The sequence below is a fragment of the Haliotis rubra genome, unplaced genomic scaffold (genome assembly GCF_003918875.1).
Source record: "Haliotis rubra isolate DU_JTF1 unplaced genomic scaffold, ASM391887v1 Scf147, whole genome shotgun sequence".
NCBI classification, from domain to species: Eukaryota; Metazoa; Mollusca; class Gastropoda; order Lepetellida; family Haliotidae; genus Haliotis; species Haliotis rubra.
Window position 1 is genome coordinate 119,726 of NW_025765414.1, and position 25,015 is coordinate 144,740.

The 25,015-nt window shown below is 39.0% G+C and overlaps 2 protein-coding genes across 3 annotated transcripts in view; both read right to left on the minus strand.

Moving 5' to 3' along the window:
* The window catches only part of LOC124269731 (palmitoyltransferase ZDHHC12-A-like), a 35,446-nt gene extending 23,682 nt beyond the window's left edge, over positions 1-11,764 (minus strand). For both annotated transcript variants that reach the window (XR_006896592.1, XM_046704758.1), the window contains exons 1-4: positions 11,373-11,764; positions 8,946-9,079; positions 3,889-4,002; positions 1,929-2,095 (exon numbers count right to left, since the gene is read on the minus strand). Coding sequence is in view for 1 of the 2 variants with exons in the window: in XM_046704758.1 (XP_046560714.1) it covers positions 1,929-2,095; positions 3,889-4,002; positions 8,946-9,079; positions 11,373-11,478 (521 nt within the window). In the remaining variant the exon portion in view is untranslated. The remainder of the gene's footprint in view (positions 1-1,928; positions 2,096-3,888; positions 4,003-8,945; positions 9,080-11,372) is intronic.
* Positions 11,765-20,876: 9,112 nt separating this feature from the next.
* Positions 20,877-25,015, minus strand: part of LOC124269735 (tyrosine-protein kinase Abl-like) — a 110,910-nt gene continuing 106,771 nt past the window's right edge. The window contains 1 exon segment of the mRNA XM_046704761.1: positions 20,877-25,015. Within this exon segment, the coding sequence (XP_046560717.1) occupies positions 23,323-25,015 (1,693 nt within the window). The 3' untranslated portion in view covers positions 20,877-23,322.

Consider the following 25,015-nt stretch of genomic DNA (forward strand, 5'->3'; position numbering starts at 1 on the left):
AGAAATATGTTAAAGTCATTTTTTGAGAATCTGCTTTGGGATTTAATGTGCTGAAATTTTGTTTTTGTATATTCAATAAAAACAATTCCAATTTGTGATGATTAAACCCTTTTTCAGCAAAATTAACATAATTGGAAATATAAAGTGAACAGCTGGTAATAATTACATTAGAATAAGTGTTTAACAAATATATTTTTCTCCGTTTTAGTTGTATCAAAGAGGTTTAATTCTTTAAAATAAATAAGTAAATAAAACCCCAAAACAACAACAATACAATGTATATGTGCTTCTGTGATTTTTAGAAACATTGGAATCAAACAGGGATAGAGTTATCGTTCTTGTTTCAAGTAGTTCTGATGTTCATGCCAATATGAAATCCTTCCAGTGGGGCACGCGAGTTATTCAATAACACGGAGTTGGTCCTTTGTATATTTAATTATTCACTTGGGTCTGATCTGTGAAAATCTGGGTTAAATTTGATTCTAAAACATAGAACAAGTTTAAGAATCACTAGTGTAAGCGTAGCCACTTCTGTTCTAAACTAGATTTTGCAAAATATTCCATTCAGTTTATAGGTACTGTTTACACATGAACTAATGTATTGTAAAACTAATTAAGTAGCGTTGAAAGATTATTGTCATGAGTTCAGTAAATGATGAAAATCAGTAAAGTGGCAAATTCTTAACAAAACATTACAGCAAAAGCATGGCTGTTTACATGAGCGATATTTGCACATGCTTTTTGGCAATTTGATGCATGATCCTCGTTACAATTAATCTGCATAAAGTTTGCAGTTGGTTCCCCAAGTTAGTGGAGAAATTCATCTTCGATGTAACCATATATATATACAAAGGTAACAATATAGTGAGTGCACACACACACACACACACACACACACACACACACACACACACACACACACACACACACACACACACACACACACACACACACACACACACACACACACACACACATATATATACATAACATATAGTGAGTGCTTTTCGTGAGACAAACCTTGTTAAACTAATCACCTAATGCTAAAAACACTAGTACCATTGTAATCAATGCAACACAAAGCATCTGTTCAATCATTATCAGGTGAGGTTAAATATGCTTTCCAGACAACAAAACTCATTTAGACACTGCTCCCCAGTACATATAGACCCAAGTGGACCATGTTTATCCCCTTCAAGGTAAGCCGAGATCAAACCTTTCCAGGCAGAATATCGACCTGAGTGAGTGAGTATGGTTTTCTGTTGCTTCTAGCAATATTCCAGCAATACCATCGTGGGGGACACCAGAAATGGGCTCCACACATTGTACCCATGTTGAAATTGAACCCGGGTCTTCAGCGTGACAAGTGAACGCTTTAACCACTAATCTACCCCGATAGGTTATTTGAAGGAATAATGGTTGACATTGGGGTTTGATATAAATACAGAATTATTTGCTGTTGTGTCACCCAAATCTGTAAATCTCATAACAAAAACTAAAACAAAGTAATGACTAAGTGGTAATTTGCGACAATGGTACATGTTGGTCAATGATAAACCTTGGGTTCTACAAAATCATATCAATATAATTTAGTTTAAAATAGATTCTGCCAAAATTGTTATGGTTGATAGGTCTGCATAGATGGTATAGGTCCAGTGAGTGAGTTTAGTTTTAAGCTGCACTCAGCAATATTCCAGCTATATGGCATTGATCTGTAAATAATCAAGTCGGAACCAGAACATCCAGTGATCAACATCATGAGCATCGATCTACACAAACTGGGATATGATGACATGTGTCAACCAAATCAGCTGGCCTGACCACCCGATCCCATTAATCGCCTCTTTCAACAAGCATGGGTTACTGAAGATCAAACCCGGATCTTCACGGGTTGAGTTTAAGTCAAATATTTCACATGACATGCTCACCAGGCAATGTAGAACGTCCACAACACCAACATGGCCGTGGCCAGGAGAAACAACAGGAAGAACTTGTGGTTGCGCTCCCCGACACATGCCTCCAGCCACGGACAGTGGTGATCATACTTCCTCACACACCGCTTGCAGTCCTCACAGTGCTTGGCTCTCATTGGTTGCTGCAAGTATATCATCATCATAGGATATTTATATAGCGCACATATCCACGCACTAGAGCTCACTGGTATTTTTCCCTCGATCATTGGATGTCAATCTCAACAGCACATCGCATTATCAATCAACAACTGGGAGTATACAACTCTTGCAGCCACTATTTCATTGCTTACTCACATTAAATGTCTACAGTGAGTATTTTCTTTACAACTGGAGTATATTCAAAGGTAAAATCATTGACAGTGATTGACACCAATTGTACATCCTTATTTTCTTTATATTACAGTAAAGGTTACGATGTGTGGGTCCGAATGGTAAGTGGCTGCCATCTTGTCATGGATACAGATGGCAGCCACTAAGTCCAAAACTAGTGGCTAAGTCCAAAATTTTCCGTGGAAACCATGAAAAAAAATGACAAAAATCTGCAAATAGCAAAAGGCACCACTTCATGATCTGTTTGATATATCTGCCAAGCCTTGTAGAAAGATACTGAACGGTTTTCGAGTTGTGCTCCGGAAATTATGCCCACCCAAGTCCGAAACCATGGAAACCAAGAAAAATAAATATGACAAATATCTGTAAACAGCAAAAGGCACCACTTTAGGTTCTGTTTGACATATCTACCAAGTTTCGTTGAAAACTATTGAACGGGTTTTTTAGTTATGCTCCAGAGACAAAATAATTACAGACGGACAGACAGACAGATGGACGGACAGACAAGCCGAGGCATTGACTAAATCCCCCCGCATTACATGCTGGGGTGATAATAATCACTTTCACATTTGCAATGGTTAGTCAATAAATACCAAATGGAATTAATTTCTGTGTAGATTTCTGTTTTTAAGATTTTAAAGACAAACCAATTACTGCATGTTTTTACCTTTGGACAGACAATAGAACTCACTACTTACAGTTAATGTCATTATTTGTCAGCATTTCACTGACACATCTTTCTCATTACTTTCACACATTACCACAATAATACACTTTCATCACAAAATAGGGCCCGTAAGTAGGTCACGGCATGCGAGACCTTAGTAGTTCTGGTGACAAACGTTCCATTACCTTTTTGAATGGTCTCATGGTTGTCAGTTGACAGTAAGGAACCGATAATCCTTTGCAGGAATAACAAATTTCCGATCTAACCATCCCCCAATTAACCAACTATTGGTATTACGACTGTCAACAGCTGTGACAGCCAAGGATGGTTGTACACTTGGTCCAGTCCAGTAAAGTCATATTTAGCGGTCGCAATTTGAAACCAGAACTGGTTTTTGAATAAACGCATGTCATCGGAATTCTGGTACTGGTGTTAAGCTGGTCCCCGTCTCTCATATCGCAAGTTGGCATGTGCAAAGGGAGCTGGGAGCCAGCTTAGTACCAGAAGTAGCACATAGCGGGACTTACAGGCCCTATACTACAAGTTTTTTCTGGCAATTAGAGTTCTCTCCCCTTTCATCACCATCATCATAAATATATTAACTGAAACATTTTGGTACAAGGTGATCATAAAACTAAATAAACACATTGACGTATCATTTGACCTTCTATGTAGCTCACCTGTATTTCACAGCATTCAAACCTGTTCCACTTAGCTCACCTCTATTTCACAGCATTCACACCTGTTCCACTTAGCTCACCTGTATTTCACAGCATTCACACCTGTTCCACTTAGCTCACCTGTATTTCCCAGTTGTCACCTGTTCCACTTAGCCTACCTGTATTTCACAGCATTCACACCTGTTCCACTTAGCTCACCTGTATTTCACAGCATTCACACCTATTCCACTTAGCTCACCTGTATTTCACAGTAGTCACACATGCGGTATTTGACATCTTTATCTCCATTCTTCAGCATGCTGCTGTCTTCATCAGAGCCTTCATCTTCAGAATTGTTATTGACTGATGCTTTCTGAAAACAAAACAATTCTTGCATTTATAACTACTTGCTACTGCTGCACAAAGATCTGAAGACAACCCATTACAGGTCAGGTCAGAATGACATTCTGCAGACTGACCGACCAATGAAGTGACTAACAGGAAGTTGACACTAACCAATGAGAAAGTAGCTTTCTTGAAGGTAACAGCACTATAGTACTGTCGGAAATAGAAAAAAACTGTTTTTAGGCTGTTACTCTGTATCCCTAAAATTGACACAATTGCAAATAGCATATGTCGAAATAACCCACTTCGGCCTAACTGAGTGTTCAGTGGGATGCGTAATACGATATCCAGAAAAGCATGTTTACTCGTAAAATCAGGCAAAACTGAGAAAAAATACAAATAGCTGCTGAAAACAATAGATCAGACTATAGATGACAATTAGGTCGCTCAGCCAGGTATGACGACGGACCGTCCACTCACCTGGCATGAAATTCCGCGATGCTGCCGACAGGCACAAAGGGGTCATCTCAAAGATATTTTGTGCTTTTCATGTGTGTTGACTATGTCTCATCTATTGATTAACATCTTTAGTGTCTTTCTTTCATAAAGTTTATGTTGAGATATGTAAAAGAGTATGATACCGAAAACCATAGAAACGCATCGTAGTATATAGGTGGCATGACCACCCGAAATTTGACAGGACTGGATATTATTTGGAAATTGTTATGACGTGCCGTGTACCTCCCCAGTATAATTGCCCTAAAGGATTATCTTATCTTAGCTGATATCTCTATCCCCAAGCCCGACCCCAGGTTTTGCTTTTGAGGCGACCCCTCCTATCTGTTTCCTTTTATAGTGACAGTGAGACTGCATGGTAGCTACATCCTTAATAGTTTCAGCATAAAAGTTATTATTTTTTATGTCAGCTATCGTTTATAATGAATCTACGTCTAATTTCAAATTGGGCATTTAAAAAGTGTCCTTTGTAATGCAATATCATCGCACACTAATTTGCATAAAGCCATGGTCTGTTCCAAATAAGCCTTTTTGGACTTAGAAAAAACCCGCATTGCTCATTTCTGCACTAATTTCCCTTCAGTAAAGTCCCTTTTCTCCGTTTCCTATCTCTCTACCACTGAGACTGTAGTTAGGCCGAACTTAGTTGAACAGATATTTCACACTTTCACATATCAACTACATAAATTGTAGAGATAAATGAGAAAATACAGGGTTTTTTCTATTTCCGACAGTACTATAGTCTCAAACTCGCTACATCCATCATGACTATCTGTTAAAACTGTTTTGATGAAGTACTCAATTCAGAGTTTGATAAGTGCACAAAAGAAAATCCTTTAACATTTGTTAAATGTCTAATTTATGGTTGAGATAGAAAGGCAATACTTTCTTGAATAGTCTTGTTTATCTGATTATCCCACTGAATCGAGATAGATGATGATCCTGTCAATACTAATTAATCCTCATTCTGTCATCTCTTTTACAAATACTGGGGTACCATTCTGATCTGGAAAGAAATCTAGTGCTGCCGAGAGTGTTTTAAAGGCTTGTTTGTTGCTATATCGAGGCAATGTTCTAGTTGTGCAGGGGCGGTGGGGTAGCGGTTAAAGTGCTCGCTCGTCACGCAGAAGACCTGGGTTCGATTCCCCACATGGGTACAATGTGTGAAGCCTATTTCTAGTGTTCCCGGAAAGACTTCCGCCCGTATCCCCCGTTAAATTTCATTCTAGTCAAATCATATCACCTGAATATATATTCCTCATCTGATAAGGATGAGTTTTAACATGTTTCTTTAATTGTATCTAAACATACTGAGAGACATATTCAACTTCTAAAAATGCCACTCAAAGTAATTTTTCTTTATCGTTATAATCTAGTGGGGATACGGGCGGAAGTCTTACCAACCAAACCCTAAACGTAACCCTAAAACCTCGAAATAATCCAAATAAATAGAATACATTTCAAGCGGGGTTTACGGGCGGAACTCTTACAAGTACCACGGTGACACACAATCAACCAAATAACCAAGTCTGCCCATGTCTCTTCCGGGACCAGATCTAACCTAGAATTCCTGCAGGGTTTATATAAAAGTGTGCAGACAGCAACAGGATTAGGGATGTAAGTTATTGTAACAATACATGAGGGTTGCAATGACATGTTGGTTGTGTTATGAGTAGATCCACGGAAAACGTATCCACACATATAAAATGTCATTTAAAAATCTGTGTTTGGTATTCCCTGTAGTCATTAGTACACAATAAAGTGGGACCTACCACTTTAGTGAAAGGGTAGAGGCAGTACAATTTGTAACCACTGGTGCGTAAAATTGTTTATTTAAGACTGAAGGCGTTATTCCCTGTAGGCATTAGTAGACTCAACTCCACTCCAGACCACACAACAATGTAAAATAGTTTTAATAATGGCAATCTATATATATGTACCAATATGAAAAGCAAGTATTCAAATTTTCTCAGGAAAATAATTAAATTTACTCAACAACCTTCTCATGATTGATTTATATTTCTACAATGGCTTGTTAGACACACACAACTGTAACTCTCTAACTTATGACTACTTAGAGAATAGTTGTATTTCATGTTATCTGTATATATTTATATATATTTAAAAATATTATATTTATGCAATGGTCAGTATCGATGACGTCAAATCCTCCATTTCATGTTGTATTATACATTGCATGGGAGCAGTGTTAACATAAGCAGTAATGCTTGTTCACCAACCCCATTTTATCTTCATGAAAAAAAACTATGTTTAAATCAAGTCTTACTTTGTTAAACAACTGTTCCTGTTCCAACTTACTCCTCAGAATAATAACACTTAATCCATCATATGAAATTCACTCAATACCAACATGGCATATTCAGTTCAAACTTGCCAACATGGCTAATCCTTTCATTTCATTTCACTCACGACCTGGGCACTGAGCACTCTGTGTTTTAACCTTGCTTGGAGAAGTCAAAAGCCCAAGCTATAATTATATAACCCCCTTTGTTGTCTGACCACCCCAGCTGAAGCATAGACAATGACAAGTGGTCAGTGGTAAGCAGAGTGTCTGAGTTAGGGTGAATAGGTATTTAAGAGAATATAAATATATTTGAAAATCAGTTCAGATTTATAAACATACATACAGATTTATACTAGATAGATATATAAGAGATTCTCATAACAATTAGTTTGTTCTTTAACGCTGCACTCAGCAACATTCCAGCTATATGTCAGCAGTCTGTAAATAATCCAGTCAGGACCAAATAATCCAGTGATCAACAGCACGAGCATCAATCTACGCAACTGGGATACAACGACATGTCAACCAAGTCAGCGAGCCTGAACACCCGATCTCTTTAGTCGCCTCTTATGACAAGCATGGGTTGCCCTATAGGTATCCCGATACAGTACTTCTGTTTCAGAAGTTGATAGTGATACTCCTTCTTTTCACAAGTGAATTACAACCCAGGGGTTTTAAGTTTCAGAGGCTAGATGGGATATTACAGAGCAAAAAACATACAGGCAAAAGAGCAAGGTAAATACCTAACAATATGCATTAGTGGTGATCCGATTAATTGATATAATCGAAGATTGGTCGCAGTGACTAAACAACCACTCAATCGATCATGTTTTCTCATAATCGAACACAAACAATTGTGGAACACTTGTTTTCATCAACAATATTTTTCACATGGTTGGTTTTGTCTGTTACATTTCATAAGCACTACAAGCTCGTTCCAAGTCATGATTGAATTTATCTTAAAGACTCCAGGAAATGTATTTTCCTAACATACTAGTCATCCTTTAAAGATGTGAAATGTTACCCAAAAACAAACAAAAATAACTACATTGTTTTCCTTATTTTTGGTGCATTAACAAATTTCATCAATGATGCAAACCAATTATTTTCGATGATTGATCGGTGGTAATGAACCAATCATCAATTATGAGATTTTAACCAATTCCCAACACTAATATACATAAGGTTGAAAGGTTTCTGTTTTGATCCAAAATAATTTCTTCATATGACATATACTGTTTAACAATGATTGGCGTCATTTCTCGCTTTTGCAATATTTATATAATCATTCACATTGTACATTCATCATGACATGTTTACTCTTCCTTCCATTGTATCCCGGAGCGGTATTCATATAAGCTTATGCTTGTTTTCCAATCCGGTTCCTTTCTTTGGAAATAAATATGTTTAAATCAAAGGTTTCTGTTTGTTAGTATTCATGTATTTCACGCCAAATTAATTTGTTTGTTTGTTATTTAACGCCATACTCAACAATATTTCAGGGATATTACATCAGTCTGTCAACAGTTGACATGCATCAACCAAGTTAGCAAGTCTGACCACCCAAACCTGTTAGATGCCTCTTACCACAAGCATAGGGTGACGAAGACAATTTCTGACCCAGATCATCAATATAATTTATGACCTAATGCATCCTTTGTATCATAATACAGGACTACTAAATCAGTGTACTGTATCATGAGTGAGTCATCAATATTATTATTTTATTATTATTGGATATTTATATAGCGCACATATCCACGCACTAGTGCATGCTCAAGGCGCTGGTATTTTTTCCCTCGATCATTGGATGTCAATCTCAACGGCACATCGCATTATCAATCTCAACCCCCTGGGGAGTATACAACTCTTGCAGCCACTAGGCGCACCGAGTTATTGTGGCTTTCTCATCCTAACGATCGAGGTACCCATTCACAGCTGGGTGGACTGGGACACATAGTCACAGTACTTTGTCCATGTTCACTGCACGTTGCTGTACCCGCAACTAGGTGTTTGCACGTATTCATGTGGCCACCATCTGGTCAAATACCAATATTCCAGCTAAATGGCGGCAGTCTAACATATCATGGGTCTCGTTTGGGGATATGATGCTGCATTGCCATGCTGCTACACTACTAATAATGGAGTACCTTCTTTTTGAGCGGCAGATATCCTGGGTCGATGAAGCAGGCAAGGTAATAGAAGATGATGGAGAGTGACATCAAGAGGAGATAAGCAATACCATACAGTAAGTCCTGTGTCTGTATCACCGCCCGACTCAAAACTGAAATGAAATGTTTGAGGCTCTGTAGTTCACCCGACGTACAAAGTTACAATGACATTACACTTTACACTATATCAGTACAAATATCTTGAGCCTTAAGTATCAGGCCTGTGACCAGATTTTATTAAAAGTAAGACTTGGAAAAAAAACTTGGAACTTATATACCATACAATAATATCCCATTGAGAATAACATGTGAGGTGAGGTGAAATTGGGTTTAACGTCGTTCTTGAGAATATTTCGCTCATATGACGACATGCATGCGTGTGTATGTGTAGGTGCGGCTGCTTGTACTAGCCCAGACTGAAGCTGGTTTTATAGTGCTAGCCCACTGAGATACCATGCCGCAGTGAAGCATGAATACGCCACTCAGACACATTATACTGACTCCGAGCCGACCAGTCCTTGTTGTACCCATTAATGCCGAGCGCCAGGCAGGGACCAACAAGTACCATATTTTAACGTCTTTTGGTATGACGCGGTCGGGGATCGAACCAGCAACCTTCCGCTCTCCGGGCGGACGCTCTAACCACTACACCACGGAGGCGGTGAGTATAACATGTACTAAAAGGATTAACCTGTACACTGATAGAGCCAATCATTCTGCTACCCGGAGTTCCTTGCTGCAAGCATAGGATCTTGTTTGAGTGGCATTTAGAAGTTGGTGTGATGAACAACAAGGAGAGTTCTATTGATATACAACTTCTTTAATATAATATGAGTGACGTTTTGGTGTAGCTACTAACATCGTTATCAAGCATCATCATCATCGTTGAGCATAGGACCTGTCACATTTTCAAAGTCATGTCATGTATTTTTCATCTGTATCATTTTACAGGAATCTGCATATCTAGATTTTCATTCCTATATTTCACCCCCACATGCTGTCATTCATGCCCTACTGTCACATGATGTGGAAAGCTATGATTTAAACAGTATTTTATTTCCCGGAAGACATGTAATATACATTAAACTTTAATAAATTACAAAAGCAAAAAGTATCAGAAAACAGGTTGCATCAGCCTATGTAAATACTTCTCCTAAACATAATATTATAAAGAAAGAGTTTATAAATACATTTGTGGAAATAAAAAATTCAATAATTTCAAACTAAGTACACCATATGGTACCACACTTTATGGAAAACAGCTGGTGTCATTTAAGAAATTATTAACCGATTTTATTATCAATTAATTTTCATACTGGGACAAAGATTCATCGCCGCTTAGAATAGCATGTAAACTTATATTATTTTGAAAGAAGTATTTATTAAATCTAAATCTATCATAAAGAGGACACTGAAGGAAATAATGGAAAGGGTCCTCTCACTGTTGAAGTGGTAGTAGTATATTTAAATAGTCATGCAAAAACAACATGGAAAGTGCACCCAAAGACTAGCGTTAAGAGTGTCGAGCGAACACTTTAATCACTAGGCTACTCCACCGCCCCTCTCAGCAGTCTGACAATCCAGTGATCAACAGCATGAGCATCAATCTACGCAATTGGGATACGATGACACATGTCAACCAAGTCATCGAGCCTGACCACCTGATCTCGTTAGTTGCCTCTTACGACAAGCATGGGTTGCTGAAGACCAATTCTAACCTGGATCGTCACGAGTCGGTCCGTAAAGTAGACTAACAACTAGTCTCTGAAATGAACATATTTTACAGAAAAAAGTTCATAATAATATATATATATATAATGAAAAGGAGCCCTGAGACGTTTTTTTATTTTCTAGACTTGTCACAGATTCTGGACTTGTATCAGCTTTTTTGGATATATTTTTTTCTGGGTCTGTATGACAGACTAGTCCCTTAAGGTGTAGACTATTCATTGGTTTCACATAACTTTTCAACTCGCTGTGCGCATGGGTTGGATATAGCGTGATTGCACCCCTTACCATTTGCACGTAGCAAAGTTTTAAGGGTTTTGCCAGACGAGAAAGTGGTGTCAATGCTGGCCATTTTCTTTAGGAGTCTGCTGACTTGGTGGCTGATGTTAACAGTTACTGTTCAGTTTTACCTGATGATGGGGCCAGAACAAGCCCTGAAACGTTGTACTCGAGAATAAAAAGAAGATGTAACCCAGAAAATATCTCTATGTTAAGGCAATATTAACATGGGGAAAAATACACTTTCTCATGTTGTTTGTTATCAGAAAGGATGTGGCTAAAAGATGAGCAATAAATACTAATTCTTAAAAAATACAGAAACATGCCAGCAAAATATATCTTGGCACGGTATGATATTGTACTTTCTACAGTTATAAAACGTCATTTTGCCATACTAACTTGTATCTTTGACCAGGAGCGTGACTGGCACTCCAACGCAAAGTGCCGTGTGGATTGTCCTCACGAGGATATTTGCGCCACATCTACAGTTCCAACAGAACATCATTGTCGAGATCTTTACACAGAATATCACTCAAACAATATTTGGCCCAAGGCGATCTGCCAAATCTGGACAGGAATATGAACCCCAAACCATCAGAAACATTCAACAATACACAAATGGTCCAGCGCGTTAAATCACATAGCAGATATTTCAAGAACACATGTGCCACACCAGTATGCCTTTTTGGTGTCCTAATTTAAATGGTATTCTTGAACAATCACACAAAAATGCAACAAATTGTAAAGGTGATTAACATTTTCTCGACATTCAGGAAGCCATAATTGCGACCTTGACCTTAGATCGGGTTTTACAATAACCCGGAATGAGACTAGCTGAAACGGACTAGGCATGCGTCGAAAACGGATCACACAAAAACGGAACTTGACATCACCTGGAATAACTTAATTATCCAGTTATTGGGATCCTTTGTAATTAAACATAGTTAGCATTTATAATCTCCATCATGATATAGTTGAGGTATGTGTTTAAAAGCCATGTTGACGAGATATTTCATAACAAACAGCTTACAACTCCTTATTGAACAGCTGTACGATATTTATCTCAAACATTTTATGTACTAACGGCATAAGCTGACGGAACAGAAAACAATGTGCATATAAAAATATCACTTACGATATCTCTATGCATGATCATCTGACAATCCATCCTTGAGAGATCGCATCAGGTGAATTTTCTTGTCAACCAATCAGGGTCGAAACCTTTTCATATTTGTGTATGGACAAACGAGGAAATCAGGGCAACATGTCCAATCTCTGCCTCTCTAAACGAACATATCTGGGCAGTTCCGAATGCACAAAATGATAAAGCCTGTGATATTATAATGTGGATAATTACTTTTGAGAGTTTTACATGTTGCGTGTGATTTTATTTCTTTTTTTGAATGTCGAAATTTCGCCCAGTGTTCTTTTAACGCCAGGTTTGCGAAATCTTATGTAGATAAGCATCGTAAAAGGACCATATAACTAAACGAGACTGTTTTTAAGGGGTACATAAGTTGGGCATCACTTTTCAACCGTATGTTTTTCATTCATGAGAACTGTATGATGTGAGAGACTTTAATTAACAATTTAACATACCCAAGGAGACGCATAACCAGGTTATTGTGACACATTTCCTTCCGGTTTATTCTACCAGCATTGGATACCCCCACCCACACCGTTACGCTTTCATCGCCATACCCATAGGCGGATCCAGAAATGGAAAGAACCAGAAATGGGCTTCACACATTTTGCTCATTTTTGGTATCGAACCCGAGTCTTCGGCGTGACGAGCGTACGCCTTATCTACTAGGCTACCCCACCGCCCCCAATCACAATGAAATGTTATGGTCTTTGGAAGCTGGTACGGACAAACCAATGTGTATGATTCTAGAGAAGTTGATCTTTTAACATTCATTTGAAGGTGTAGTAATCCAACCGTGCGTGAATTACATACAATCCACCTTAATCTGGTTAACACCTCTGCAGTTGATAAGAAAGTAAGATACTATATGGATGGCAACTTCTTTATTATATATGAACCCGTGAAGGTCCGGGTTAGATTTGACCTTCAGTAACCCATGCTTGTCGTAAGAGGCGACTAACAGGATCGGGTGGTCAGGCTCGCTGACTTGGTTGACGCATGTCATCGTATCCCAATTGCGTAGGTCGATGCTCATGCTGTTGATCACTGGATTGTCTGGTTCAGACTCGATTATTTACAGACCGCCGCCGTATAGCTGGAATATTGCAGAGTGCGGCGTAAAACTAAACACACACACTCGCTATTATATATGATGGCACGTTTGTCAAGCAACAGTATAAGAATCTATACCGAAACGTCGCATCATATATAATATAGAAGTCATCCATAAAGTATCTTACTTTCTTATTACTCACCAACTTCTAAAAGCCATTCAAACAGATCACTGCCGAAAATCTACTTCAGGATCTTATCGACATATAATCAACAAGACATATACAGGATCGGCTAACATACCAACACGTTCTCCAAAGCTGTTGACCAAGTCGGTTGTTTTGCAGTGTCAGTGTGATCCAACGCTCAAGTTGGCCAGCTGAGTGAGGTAGTTCGTTTAAGAAATTGTTGTTTTAAAAATGATGCCACCCATTGATGACTTACTGTCGGTGAATCTGAGCACATAAACGTCTCTTTCAGTTCACCCGTGAAGATCCGGGTTAGAATTGATCTTCAGTAATCCATGCTGCCCGTAAGAGACCACACTAACGGGATCGGGTGGGCAGGCTCGCTGACTTTGATTGACACATGTCACCTTTCCCCAGTTGCGTAGATAGATGCTCATGATGTTGATAATTAAATTGTCTGGTCCAGGCTCGGTTATTTACAGCCGGCGGCGTAAAACTAAACTCACTCATTCACTCCGTTGCTTGCTTGCTATATGGGTGTCAATGATTACAAGGGTATACCATTTGCACTTCACGCGGTTCCCGTCAACGATACTGGTTCACGGACGTGTCCCCTGTATATATATAATGCCGGGCTGTCTGCGCTATTGGTGGTTTATGGATATTGCCTGTATGGTCTAGAAGCCAGACCCCCCAAATGGTGAAAATGTGGTGCAGTTCTGGCGACCAAACGGGATGTGATTTTTCATAATCAGGAATGATTTAGCTTTGATTTAAAGCCGGTTGTCATCAGCTACCGTGCGTGACTACCATACAGAGGCCCTTTTAAGGTGCAACATGTCATGTCAGTTATGGCAATATTTTAACCGATTACTGGGTGGTTTAATTTAATAACTTTGGTTTGGAGTAACCGTTTTCATCAAAATAGTAGTTTTGGAATGCTCAGATCATGATTTAAAATTGTGGACAATAATATAACATATTTGCTCATCGCAAAAATATTTTGGTAAGGTCAAAGGTCAGTTTTAATAGAAAGGGCATTTGATGAGAAAATGTGAGTTGAACTTTACAAATCAAAGGTAATTGTTTCCAAAATTATGTTTTTCTAATTCAGCTATATCATTTGAAGATCATATATACCTTTGGTTGGCACTGCATGCATGAAACACAACAATTCAACTGATGTCAGAAGGAGATATGTTTTGATAAGAACGATGTCAATATTGTTCTATATATGTGTCACTTCACGCTCCAGCTGCAATGACATGCTGTGAAATGCACAGTTATGAAGTTGAAGAAGGTCCACTTTGCAACTTTATCAATTTTACAAATTTAAGTTGATGAATAATAATATGACATACCTTTGAATGAAAGGTTTACAAGTTTATATATGACATTATGGTGTTCCATTTTTACAAGTCATTATGTTTCCACACATGTGAAATATTACGACTTTGGTTTTCTTTTATTTATTTTACACCGGCAAAGATATGACACACTGATCAGAAAGGCGTTATGGTATCTTACCACCAAATATACACACCCGTCATATACCTCTGAAATACACAGTATTCCCAATACATTCCTGTTGATTGTAATAGGTGATGTAATTTCCGACTCTTTTCTAAGTTTACTTGGGTTCGAAATATGAATATTTCCTTAGGTGGGGAAACATTTGTAAATTTGCAAGTTTTCAAATGTTTTCATGGCTTAAAACTTTGTGCATCATTCCGGATATCAAGGGTATGTATTTGAACACTTTTATATGCTCATGTTACCAGTACTAAAACAAAATGGTCACAGAAAATCTGGGTTCATATTGTGTTATTCACATTGAGGTTTGATAGTTGTTTAGGCTATGCAATATGTTATTACTCTCTCCTGGTTTATTGGGAGTTCACTGACAACAACATTACAGTTTGCAACATGTTTCGCATCCATGTATTATACAGCGCAGTTCTTGATTCATGATTCATGCATTCAATCAAAACAAATCATCTGTAAAAATACTTGTGATCGGAACCTGCTTAAAACTGCATTGCTCACAAGTTCTTTCACACAGTGTTGTTTTACTTTTCAAAGTTCTTTTAGGTAAGCTTGTTTTCAAATGTATTGATTTAGTATTTCAAGCAACGCTGCAGGTTATCTGGATGTCTGGACGTATCAACGCATTAACGCCTTGAACATATACCTCCCATCTTTCCTCTATCTCCACTACCCCATGGATAATTGAAGAAAATAATCATCCTGATTAAGAGATCGCACAAGCAATCGTACATACAATGTACTTGGATTAACCTTTCCATATTCCATAAAATATCAAGCAGATATTCAATATCATAAATACACGACGTTTCTGGACTACTAAGAAGCAGCCTAGAAACGTTGTGTTGTAAATAATAAAGAAGTTGTAAATCCATACCATACGTTGTTATGTTAGCTTCCAACTTCTAAATGCCCATCAAGCATCTACATGTTGATCAGTTTACAGTGCAAACATTATGAAAGTTTACCCATGAATAAATATAGTGATTACGATGTAGTTGTGTGGCATTTCACCAATCAGGACACACACACGCGCGCGCGCGCACGCACGCACGCACGCACACACACACACACACACACACACACACACACACAAAATCAATTAATCCTGCTTAGGTGGATTTCATCTTGAATAGCCCCAGCCCATACAAATGCAACAAAGAAAATAATAAACAAACGCACGCACAAAACCCATTGCCATAAAAAGGCTACACAGCGTGCAAGTTTAACAACAGTTGTTAGTGGATCTAACAACAGTTGTTTAATGTGGGAGAAATTCAGAAACATAGATATGGTCTTGAAAAAACAATAAGCATATCCGGAGCATGTTTGGGTCCATAATTACAGGATCCTGGCACGTTATACCAAGCGGAAGCCTCTGAAAATAGGAAATTTTGATAGCAATACATAACTCCGTATATACTGAATTAGCCCCAGTGAGTTTGGAGATTCAGAACTAGACTGGCTTCATTTTGGACTATTGCATTACAGAAGGGGTTGGGCCGAAAGTTTGAAGTATGAGACAGACTACTGGCATGTGTAAGGTCCCAGCGATACAGAGCGAATGTGGTTCTTACAAGGAGGGAAACGCATTTAAAAACCTTAATCCTAGTAATATTAGCATTCGTATTTCGGAAACTAAATATATAGATCTAGGCAAGCAGGAGATGTCCTTCATTTGAAACACACTCTGCTGATCACAGCTGGTGGCTTCGTTATATCTGTTGGAACAATGCAGTTGACTACAGCTGACTTGGTAATGTTCATCTAGGTGAGGTCTGTCAATATGTTAGAGCTGACGTTGTACTGTCGACGTGCATCAGCTGATGAAGATAGTGATTCACGTGAGCCAATTCCATGATGCGATAACTATTGTCAGTTCATTCACTCTCTGCTTGAAGGACAACGTAGTCATGCGACATACTGAAATCGGGAATGGAACGACAGTTCGTCTTTTAGTATCCATCTAGACGAGGTCACTCAATACTGTCAATATGTATACACGATTCAAGGTTTTCCGCGCAAAATATAATTCTAAAGCGTCTGTCAACGTATATACATGTACCAACTTCTGTGCGTGTACGGAACAGCTGATATTAATTAAATGCAGCTTGACAATTGGCTCTCTGAGGTACGACTTATGCAGAGACCAGAAAAGATATTGGCGACATACATTCTGTTGTCAGTAATAGCATTTGGAATGATCTACAATAGATATCATGAGACTGACTATGCATTTATTCATTAACCATTCTGGCAGGTTCACAAATATGCTGGGTCAAATTTAATCTTCAGCAACCCATGTTGTAAGAGCGAAGTAATGTGATCGGGTGATCGTTCTCACTTACTTGTTTGATGCATGCTACCGTATCCCACTTGTGAAGATCAATGCTCATAGTGTCATGACCATGCTATGTGTAACTCTTTTGTGTATATCATTACATATTACTAAAACCGAAGTATGCATATTTTTATGAAGTTACAGTAGAAGCAAGATGTTTATATGAATATTGTCTAGGAATTTCTTTTTGAGTTGTCCACAAAACTAGGCACTTAATGTTTTGTATTTAAAGCAGTACGTTTCTTTCGCAATAGATCTTCATCAAATATTCCTCTGTTCCTCTGTGATAAGGTTGCAAATAAGTTAAGACTAAATCGTTTCCGTGGACCTTCTTCAACATATCTGTGCATGTAAACGCCAATGTACAGGAAGGTGTAACTGCAAGAGGTTGAACCTGTTGTGTGCTTCGGCATGTGGATGTGGACATGAAACATGTTCCCATGATCTTGACAATGTTGACATTGACTAACATGTCAACTGGGAATACACTATGACTATTAAGAACAATAAATACTAATTGATATGAAGGTAATGTTGCTTGTGTTATGATGACATGACTGTGTGTATATTTGGTGGTAAGATACCATAACGCCTTTCTGATCAGTGTGTCATATCTTTTACAATGTATCAATGATTGCCGGTGTAAAATAAATAAATAAAACCAAAGTCGTAATATTTCACATTGTAAACAGAAAAAATGGAACACCATAATGTCAATTGTAAACCTTCCATTAGGACGTCATATTATTATCCATCAGCTTTAAGGGTTTCACAGCATGTCAGTGCAATACTGACACTTATCAAAACATATCTCCTTCTGACATCAGCTGAATTGTTGTTTCTGCTAGAATGTCAATAAACGCAAATTTGTATGATAGTTCAACAGTATCTTCGACATATTTAGTATTGTTGATACTTTGTAAAGCATGGAGCTGAAATTATCTTATGTTTTGCTGATCTAAATACAAAGTACCAACCTTTATTTCCTTGTAATGGTTTTTCATGAATACAATGCCAACCAAAGGTATATATGATCTTCAAATGATATAGCTGAATCAGAAACACATAATTTTGGAAAAATTACCTTTAATTTGTAAAGTTCAACTCACATTTTCTCATCAAATGCCCTTTCTATTAAAACTGACCTTTGACCTTACCAAAATATTTTTGCGATGAGCATATATGTAATATTATTGTCCACAATTTTAAATCATGGTCTGAGCATTCAAAAACTATTTTTGTTATGAAAATCGGTCAAACCAAACCAGAGTTATTAAATTAAACCATCCAGTTATCGTTTAAAATATTGCCATAACTGACATGACATGTTGCACCTTAAAAGGGCCCCTACACGGTAGTCACGCACGGTAGCTGATGACAACCGGCTTTAAATCAAAGCCAAATCATTCCTGATTGTGAAAAATCACATTCCATTCGGTCGCCAGAACTGCACCACATTTTCACCATTTGGGGGGTCTGGCTTCTAGACCAGTATTGTCAGACTGCAGTAGAATACTGGATGTTCTTCGGCGCGAGTCCTGTAAAAACATCTTGGTCGTTCAGGAGTTTCCCTTTACATAGTGCTTGATACTGTCTGGATTGTTGAATGTTCGTTGGTGTGTAATACTGTCTGGATTACTGAATGTTCGTGGGTGCGCCCTGCATAGTGTGTCATGCTGTCTGGATTACTGAATGTTCGTGGGTGCGCCCTGCATAGTGTGTCATGCTGTCTGGATTGTTGAATGTTAGTGGGTGTGTAATATTGTCTGAATTACTGAATGTTCGTGGGTGTGTCATACCGTCTGGATTACTGAATGTTCGTGGGTGTGTCATACTGTCTGGATTATTGAATGTTCGTGGGTGTGTCATACTGTCTGGATTATTGAATGTTCGTGGGTGTGTAATACTGTCTGGATTACTGAATGTTCGTGGGTGTGTCATACTGTCTGGATTATTGAATGTTCGTGGGTGTGTAATACTGTCTGGATTACTGAATGTTCGTGGGTGTGTCATACTGTCTGGATTATTGAATGTTCGTGGGTGTGTCATACTGTCTGGATTACTGAATGTTCGTGGGTGTGTAATACCGTCTGGATTACTGAATGTTCGTGGGTGTGTCATACTGTCTGGATTATTGAATGTTCGTGGGTGTGTCATACTGTCTGGATTATTGAATGTTCGTGGGTGTGTCATACTGTCTGGATTATTGAATGTTTATGGGTGTGTCCTGCATAGTGTCAAACTGTTTGGATTATTGAATGTTCATCGGTGTGTCCTGCATAGTGTGTCATACTGACTGGATTATTGAATGTTTATGGGCGTGTCCTGCATTGTGTATCATACTGTTGGATTATTGAATGTTTATGGGTGTGTCCTGCATAGTGTGTCAAACTGTTGGATTATTGAATGTTTATTGGTGTGTCCTGCATAGTGTGTCATACTGTCTGGATTATTGAATGTTGATGGGCGTGTCCTACATTGTGTATCATACTGTCTGGATTATTGAATGTTTATGGGTGTGTCCTGCATAGTGTGCCCTGCTGTCTGGATTATTGAATGTTTATGGGCGTGTCCTACATTGTTTATCAAACTGTTGGATTATTGAAGTTTATGGGCGTGTCCTGCATAGTGTGTCCTGCTGTCTGGATTATTGAATGTTTATGGGTGTGTCCTGCATAGTGTGCCCTGCTGTCTGGATTATTGAATGTTGATAGGCGTGTCCTGCTGTCTGGATTATTGAATGTTTATGGGCGTGTCCTACATTGTTTATCAAACTGTTGGATTATTGAAGTTTATGGGTGTGTCCTGCATAGTGTGCCCTGCTGTCTGGATTATTGAATGTTGATAGGCGTGTCCTGCTGTCTGGATTATTGAATGTTTATGGGCGTGTCCTGCATAGTGTGTCCTGCTATCTGGATTATTGAATGTTGATAGGCGTGTCCTGCATAGTGTGTCCTGCTGTCTGGATTATTGAATGTTGATAGGTGTGTCCTGCTGTCTGGATTATTGAATGTTGATAGGCGTGTCCTGCTGTCTGGATTATTGGATGTTTATGGACGTGTCCTGCACAGTGTGTCATACTGTTTGGACTATGGAATGTTAATGGATGTGTTCTGCATAAAACATCATACGGTTTGTACTACTGGTTTTTGATGTGCGTGTCCTGCACAGAGCATCATACTGTTTGTACTACTGATTGTTCATGAGGATGTGTTCTGCCTAGAATGTCATACTGTTTGTACTATCGGTTCTTAATGGAGGATGTGTCTTGCATTGAATATACTGCATTGTATTGCATTGCCATACTGGTTTTTTACAATTGGTTGTTCATGAGGATGTGTCCCAAATAGTGTGTCATACTGTTTGCACTATTGCTTGTTCATGGAGGATGGTGGGTGTCCTGTATAGATTCAGTGTGTGTTCCCTGTTTAGAAAATCAGATTGCCTTCACAACTGGTGGTTCAATGGTGTGTTTACTGAATCGAGTATCATAAAGCCCATGTTTGAATGTCAACTATTTATCCACAGTCCATATATGTCCATCTAACAGAATAACAAAATAAAAACACAGCTTTAACATATATAACTTGGTTACCGTTATGTAGCACTTGAAAAAGGTCTTTCAACGCAAATTTAGCAGTTATTTTTACATTTTATTTACAAATTTCAATAATAGCTTTACAATAAGGTCGATGCCATTTTGACACAACATAAGTTACATCTGACATAATGCTAATTATGCAGCAAATTAAATAATTTTGTTTATGAAGACTTAGATCACAAATGGCACAGTCATCAAGACTACAGAGATATCTGCTAGCAAGAAGCCATGAAAGTAGGCTTTGTTTCAAGTGACATAAGCACCGTCTTCGTGAAAGTAGATCGCTACAAAATAATCCTTACAACATATTCATCAACTGTGAAAGTTTATTGGCCAGCCATGGAGGGAATAGGTCATCATGATATATACGAGTGAATGTTAATTTCTCTGCCCCGACAAAAACAGAAACAGATTTTGGTGTGTATTTTTATGTACTGACAGTGCACAAAAATACCCATTGCATATGTCACTTGAAACAAAATCCTTAAGAACTTATATCTGTACACAGAACATATCTGTTAGAATTGCACTCATTAAAAGTTATATAGTACACTATTCAAAACAAGTTAATGAACGCTGTGTGTCGCAATACCCACAAGCCATGACTAATTAACCATAGCCATATTAAAAAACAATTGTATGTTCCTTAACTTCTTTTGATCAGTATATAATCATCCAGTGTCTTTGTCTAATGAACACAGGTATACAAGTCTGGTATAAACAGAAAAAAAAGGAACCATTTTCTTGCAGTCATGATAGGTGTGGAAAATATCGTAATAAATAAATACTTAAAGCTTCAGGAAACAGCCTAGCATGTTTGATCTAATGTTTAATGCAGTTCCCCACCAACTTGCAAGTCAAAACCTAACAAGCTACACAACTGATGATGTACTTGACAAAAATCGATTCAAGTTCAAAATGGGCCATGCTTACAGTTTGCTAGGACATTAATATCATTCAGGAGAGATTTTTAATCAACATAATCACATCGTAAAAAGACTTAACGCACTTAAAATCAAAGGGAGATAAAAACAATATCACCATGCCACTGACAGAGGCCTAAGGCTCTCAAAATGTCAGAATATATTCTTATTCATACTTGATTAATTCAACCTCTTCCAGCCAAAGCTCAATAAGCTAACTGAGAATTGTCCCTAGGGCCCCACGAATAAGATCAAGGCAGAGTTAGTTCCCTTTGTTTGTAACATGATTATCAAATGTTAAATGGCAGCAATGATGTGAATCGAATCCGATGAAAAGAATATGGTCATGATCTGAGCAACTATTGTAAACAATACACCCGACATTGAGTTCATTACAATATGGCTTTGAAAGAGGCAACTTCACTAAAAGTATTATTTCAATAATCTGAGCAAGTAACAGAGACGCATTTTCTCCACAGGTGAGACGTTCTTATGTGATTACAGTCATAGCATGAAAAGCCTTGACACCAAAATATCCATTATTCGTTGGGAAAAAATGCAAACAAGAACAAAAGAAAACTCCAGTTTCCCCTACATCACAAACATTTGGTAACCATGGCAACATAAATATATATTTTTTTGACAACTGTAGTGTGGTTTGGTAATGTAGTCGTGTTTGAAGCAGTTTTAATCCTTTTTATCCTTTGCTCGTTGTCTGAACTGGTTCCTCGGTATATATTAGTCCTATAGGAATCTTGGTTTGAGGAACATCAAGAAGCAGAACAGAAAATGGATGAAGGTACAGAGGGAAAGTGGGTGGATATCTTCATCACTAACGATAGAGAGAAAGTGGAGGTTGGAGAGAAAGAGTGAGGGTAGAAGAGGAAGGGAGCAAAGATTCAGCCAATATCAACATATCTATATTACAGTGACCCACAGCAGGGAGAAAGAGCTTAAACACTAATGCAGTCCGGGCATGCTTGCCTCCACTTTCTTTATGAGCAACTAGATTCCAATACAACATTCTGTGGTACAAATGGAAGGGTGGACTGTGATGAGCAATTTCTATTTTACAGAGGCAGAACATGTATTGAAGCTTGCCTACAGTTCAAGGAAAACTAAATCACATGGTAGAAATGTTCTTGGACATACGTGTACTGACATCCACAAATTCACTGAGTGACAGCATCACTCTGATCCAAACGTTCTTGGTTGTTCACACAGAGATGCTGAGTTATCTGCAAAACGCAGAAACGGGTTACACCTCGTCTGCCATCTTAACAGTGCTGACAGCATCGCTGCAACTCACATCGAGGATAATACTATAGCACACACAACAGGTCACAAACATTCAATCAGCCTAATATCACTACTCTTGATTCTTAAAATACTCTCAAAAAGTATTTCCCGTCTGTAAATAAAGTCTGTATGTCCGTCCCTCCCTCGAGGTTTTATCACCCAGTCTGCCCTCGAGGGAAGGTGAAGTGGCTAAAAGGCCGTAGATATACAGAAATATCCATCCTCTCTGGAGAAGACCAAAGTTATCTCCCTCCCTCATCTGTCAATGACCCCCATAATTTCTTTATTCGTGCTCTGTATATCGTTAAGCAGCCTCCCACCCCCAGAAGGAGTGCTGCTTGTGTACGTTTTCAAATTCTGACTGTGGGACTGCAGCCGAGACAACAGCTCCTTAGCATGGAATTTTGCATGAGGGGGAAGGGAGTCAATGTATCGACAACACAGTGCATAGAATGCTTGGACCTCCTCCGAAAGAAGCATGAAGTTGGTGCTGGACTTATTCCCAGCCAGAGCCAGTTTGTCTATACAAGACCGCAGCTTGTTGGAAGCATCCATGATCAAATCTTTGGACACTGATGAAGTCTCCGAGTCTGATGATGGCGGGTCGTTGGCGTTGCTCTGACCCAGGTCGACCAGCGACCTCTCCATGGGATCAGTCTGCTTTAGTGGGTGTATGGGTACGTTGTTCCCAGCTACCGGTTTCAACACAGGGAATACTGGCTTATAAATACCTTCATCCTTTTCTTTAGACTTGTTGGAGGAATCATTTGTTCCCAGATTGTCAGCATTAACATGATCTAAGTTGGTCTCCTTTACAGCATTTGCTTTACCAAATGTCTTAAATGAGGACAGCTTATTGGTGGAATCCTCTGGTTTTTGTGACCCATGAAAATTGTAATCAAACTTATTTTTATCACCGGATGCATCAGCATTTTCTGAAGGTTTCGGACTTTCCTCTGATGATGAGGACCTCCCTTTAAAAGGAAAAGGAGGCCGGGGTGGCGCCTGTTTGGTGTTGTTCTCCATAGAACTGTGGTCCGCATTTCCTTCATGGGCAGAATCGGACCCCTGTTGGTGAGGCAACGGTCGAAGAGGCACTCGTGGTCCCGGGCGGGTGTCGTCTGCCAAAGAAGCATCTTTCACGTTAGAATTCTGCTCTGAATTTTCAGCAAATATTCTGGAAAACCTCGGACTCGGTTTGGGTTTACTGACAGACACATCAGTCTTACTCCCAAGAACCGATTCGTCCCCCTTGGTAAGATCTGTTTCCGATTTGTATGTGGACAGGTCCCCTTTGCTCCCCAAACCATTCCCCTTGCTCGATGTCAGATCCGACTTGTGCCTTTGAAGCAAGCCTGAATATTGAGACTTGGCCTGTGTAGGAGGCTGATTATCCACTATAACATGGGTCGATTGTGACTTAACTACAGCAGATGGTTTCACGTTAGGCTCCTGCTTGATCCCAGGATCACTGTCTTCTGCCTTAGTCGTGGGAGGGGGGTTGAAGACAACCGTAGGTCCCTGCTCTATATTGAGAGGAGGACATGATATCACACTGGCAGTATCCGTGCCGGAGTCATGGTCCTCCACCGTGGGCAAGTCACGACTATGATTGTTCTGCTCATGCTCCATAGAGGCAAGATATGCTCCAATACGAACACCTTTAGGGATGGTCCCATACCTATTTATCGCCTTAGCAACATTGGCCACATCCAGTTTGCCCACGGTGATACTGGAGTCCTCACTCTCATGACCTGAAGCTGCTTGTTTCGCATCTCCAGGTCTAGACGCGTCCGAGAATTTCTTCCTAGCACCAAGTTGATGTGCTGGTAGCGGTAGAGCCTTTTTGGGATACTGTCCCCCTAAATGAGGTGATTGCTGACCCTCCATCTCCTCTACCAATGATTCTTTCTCAAAGCGCGCGCGCTGATCGCTCCAACTTTTTATC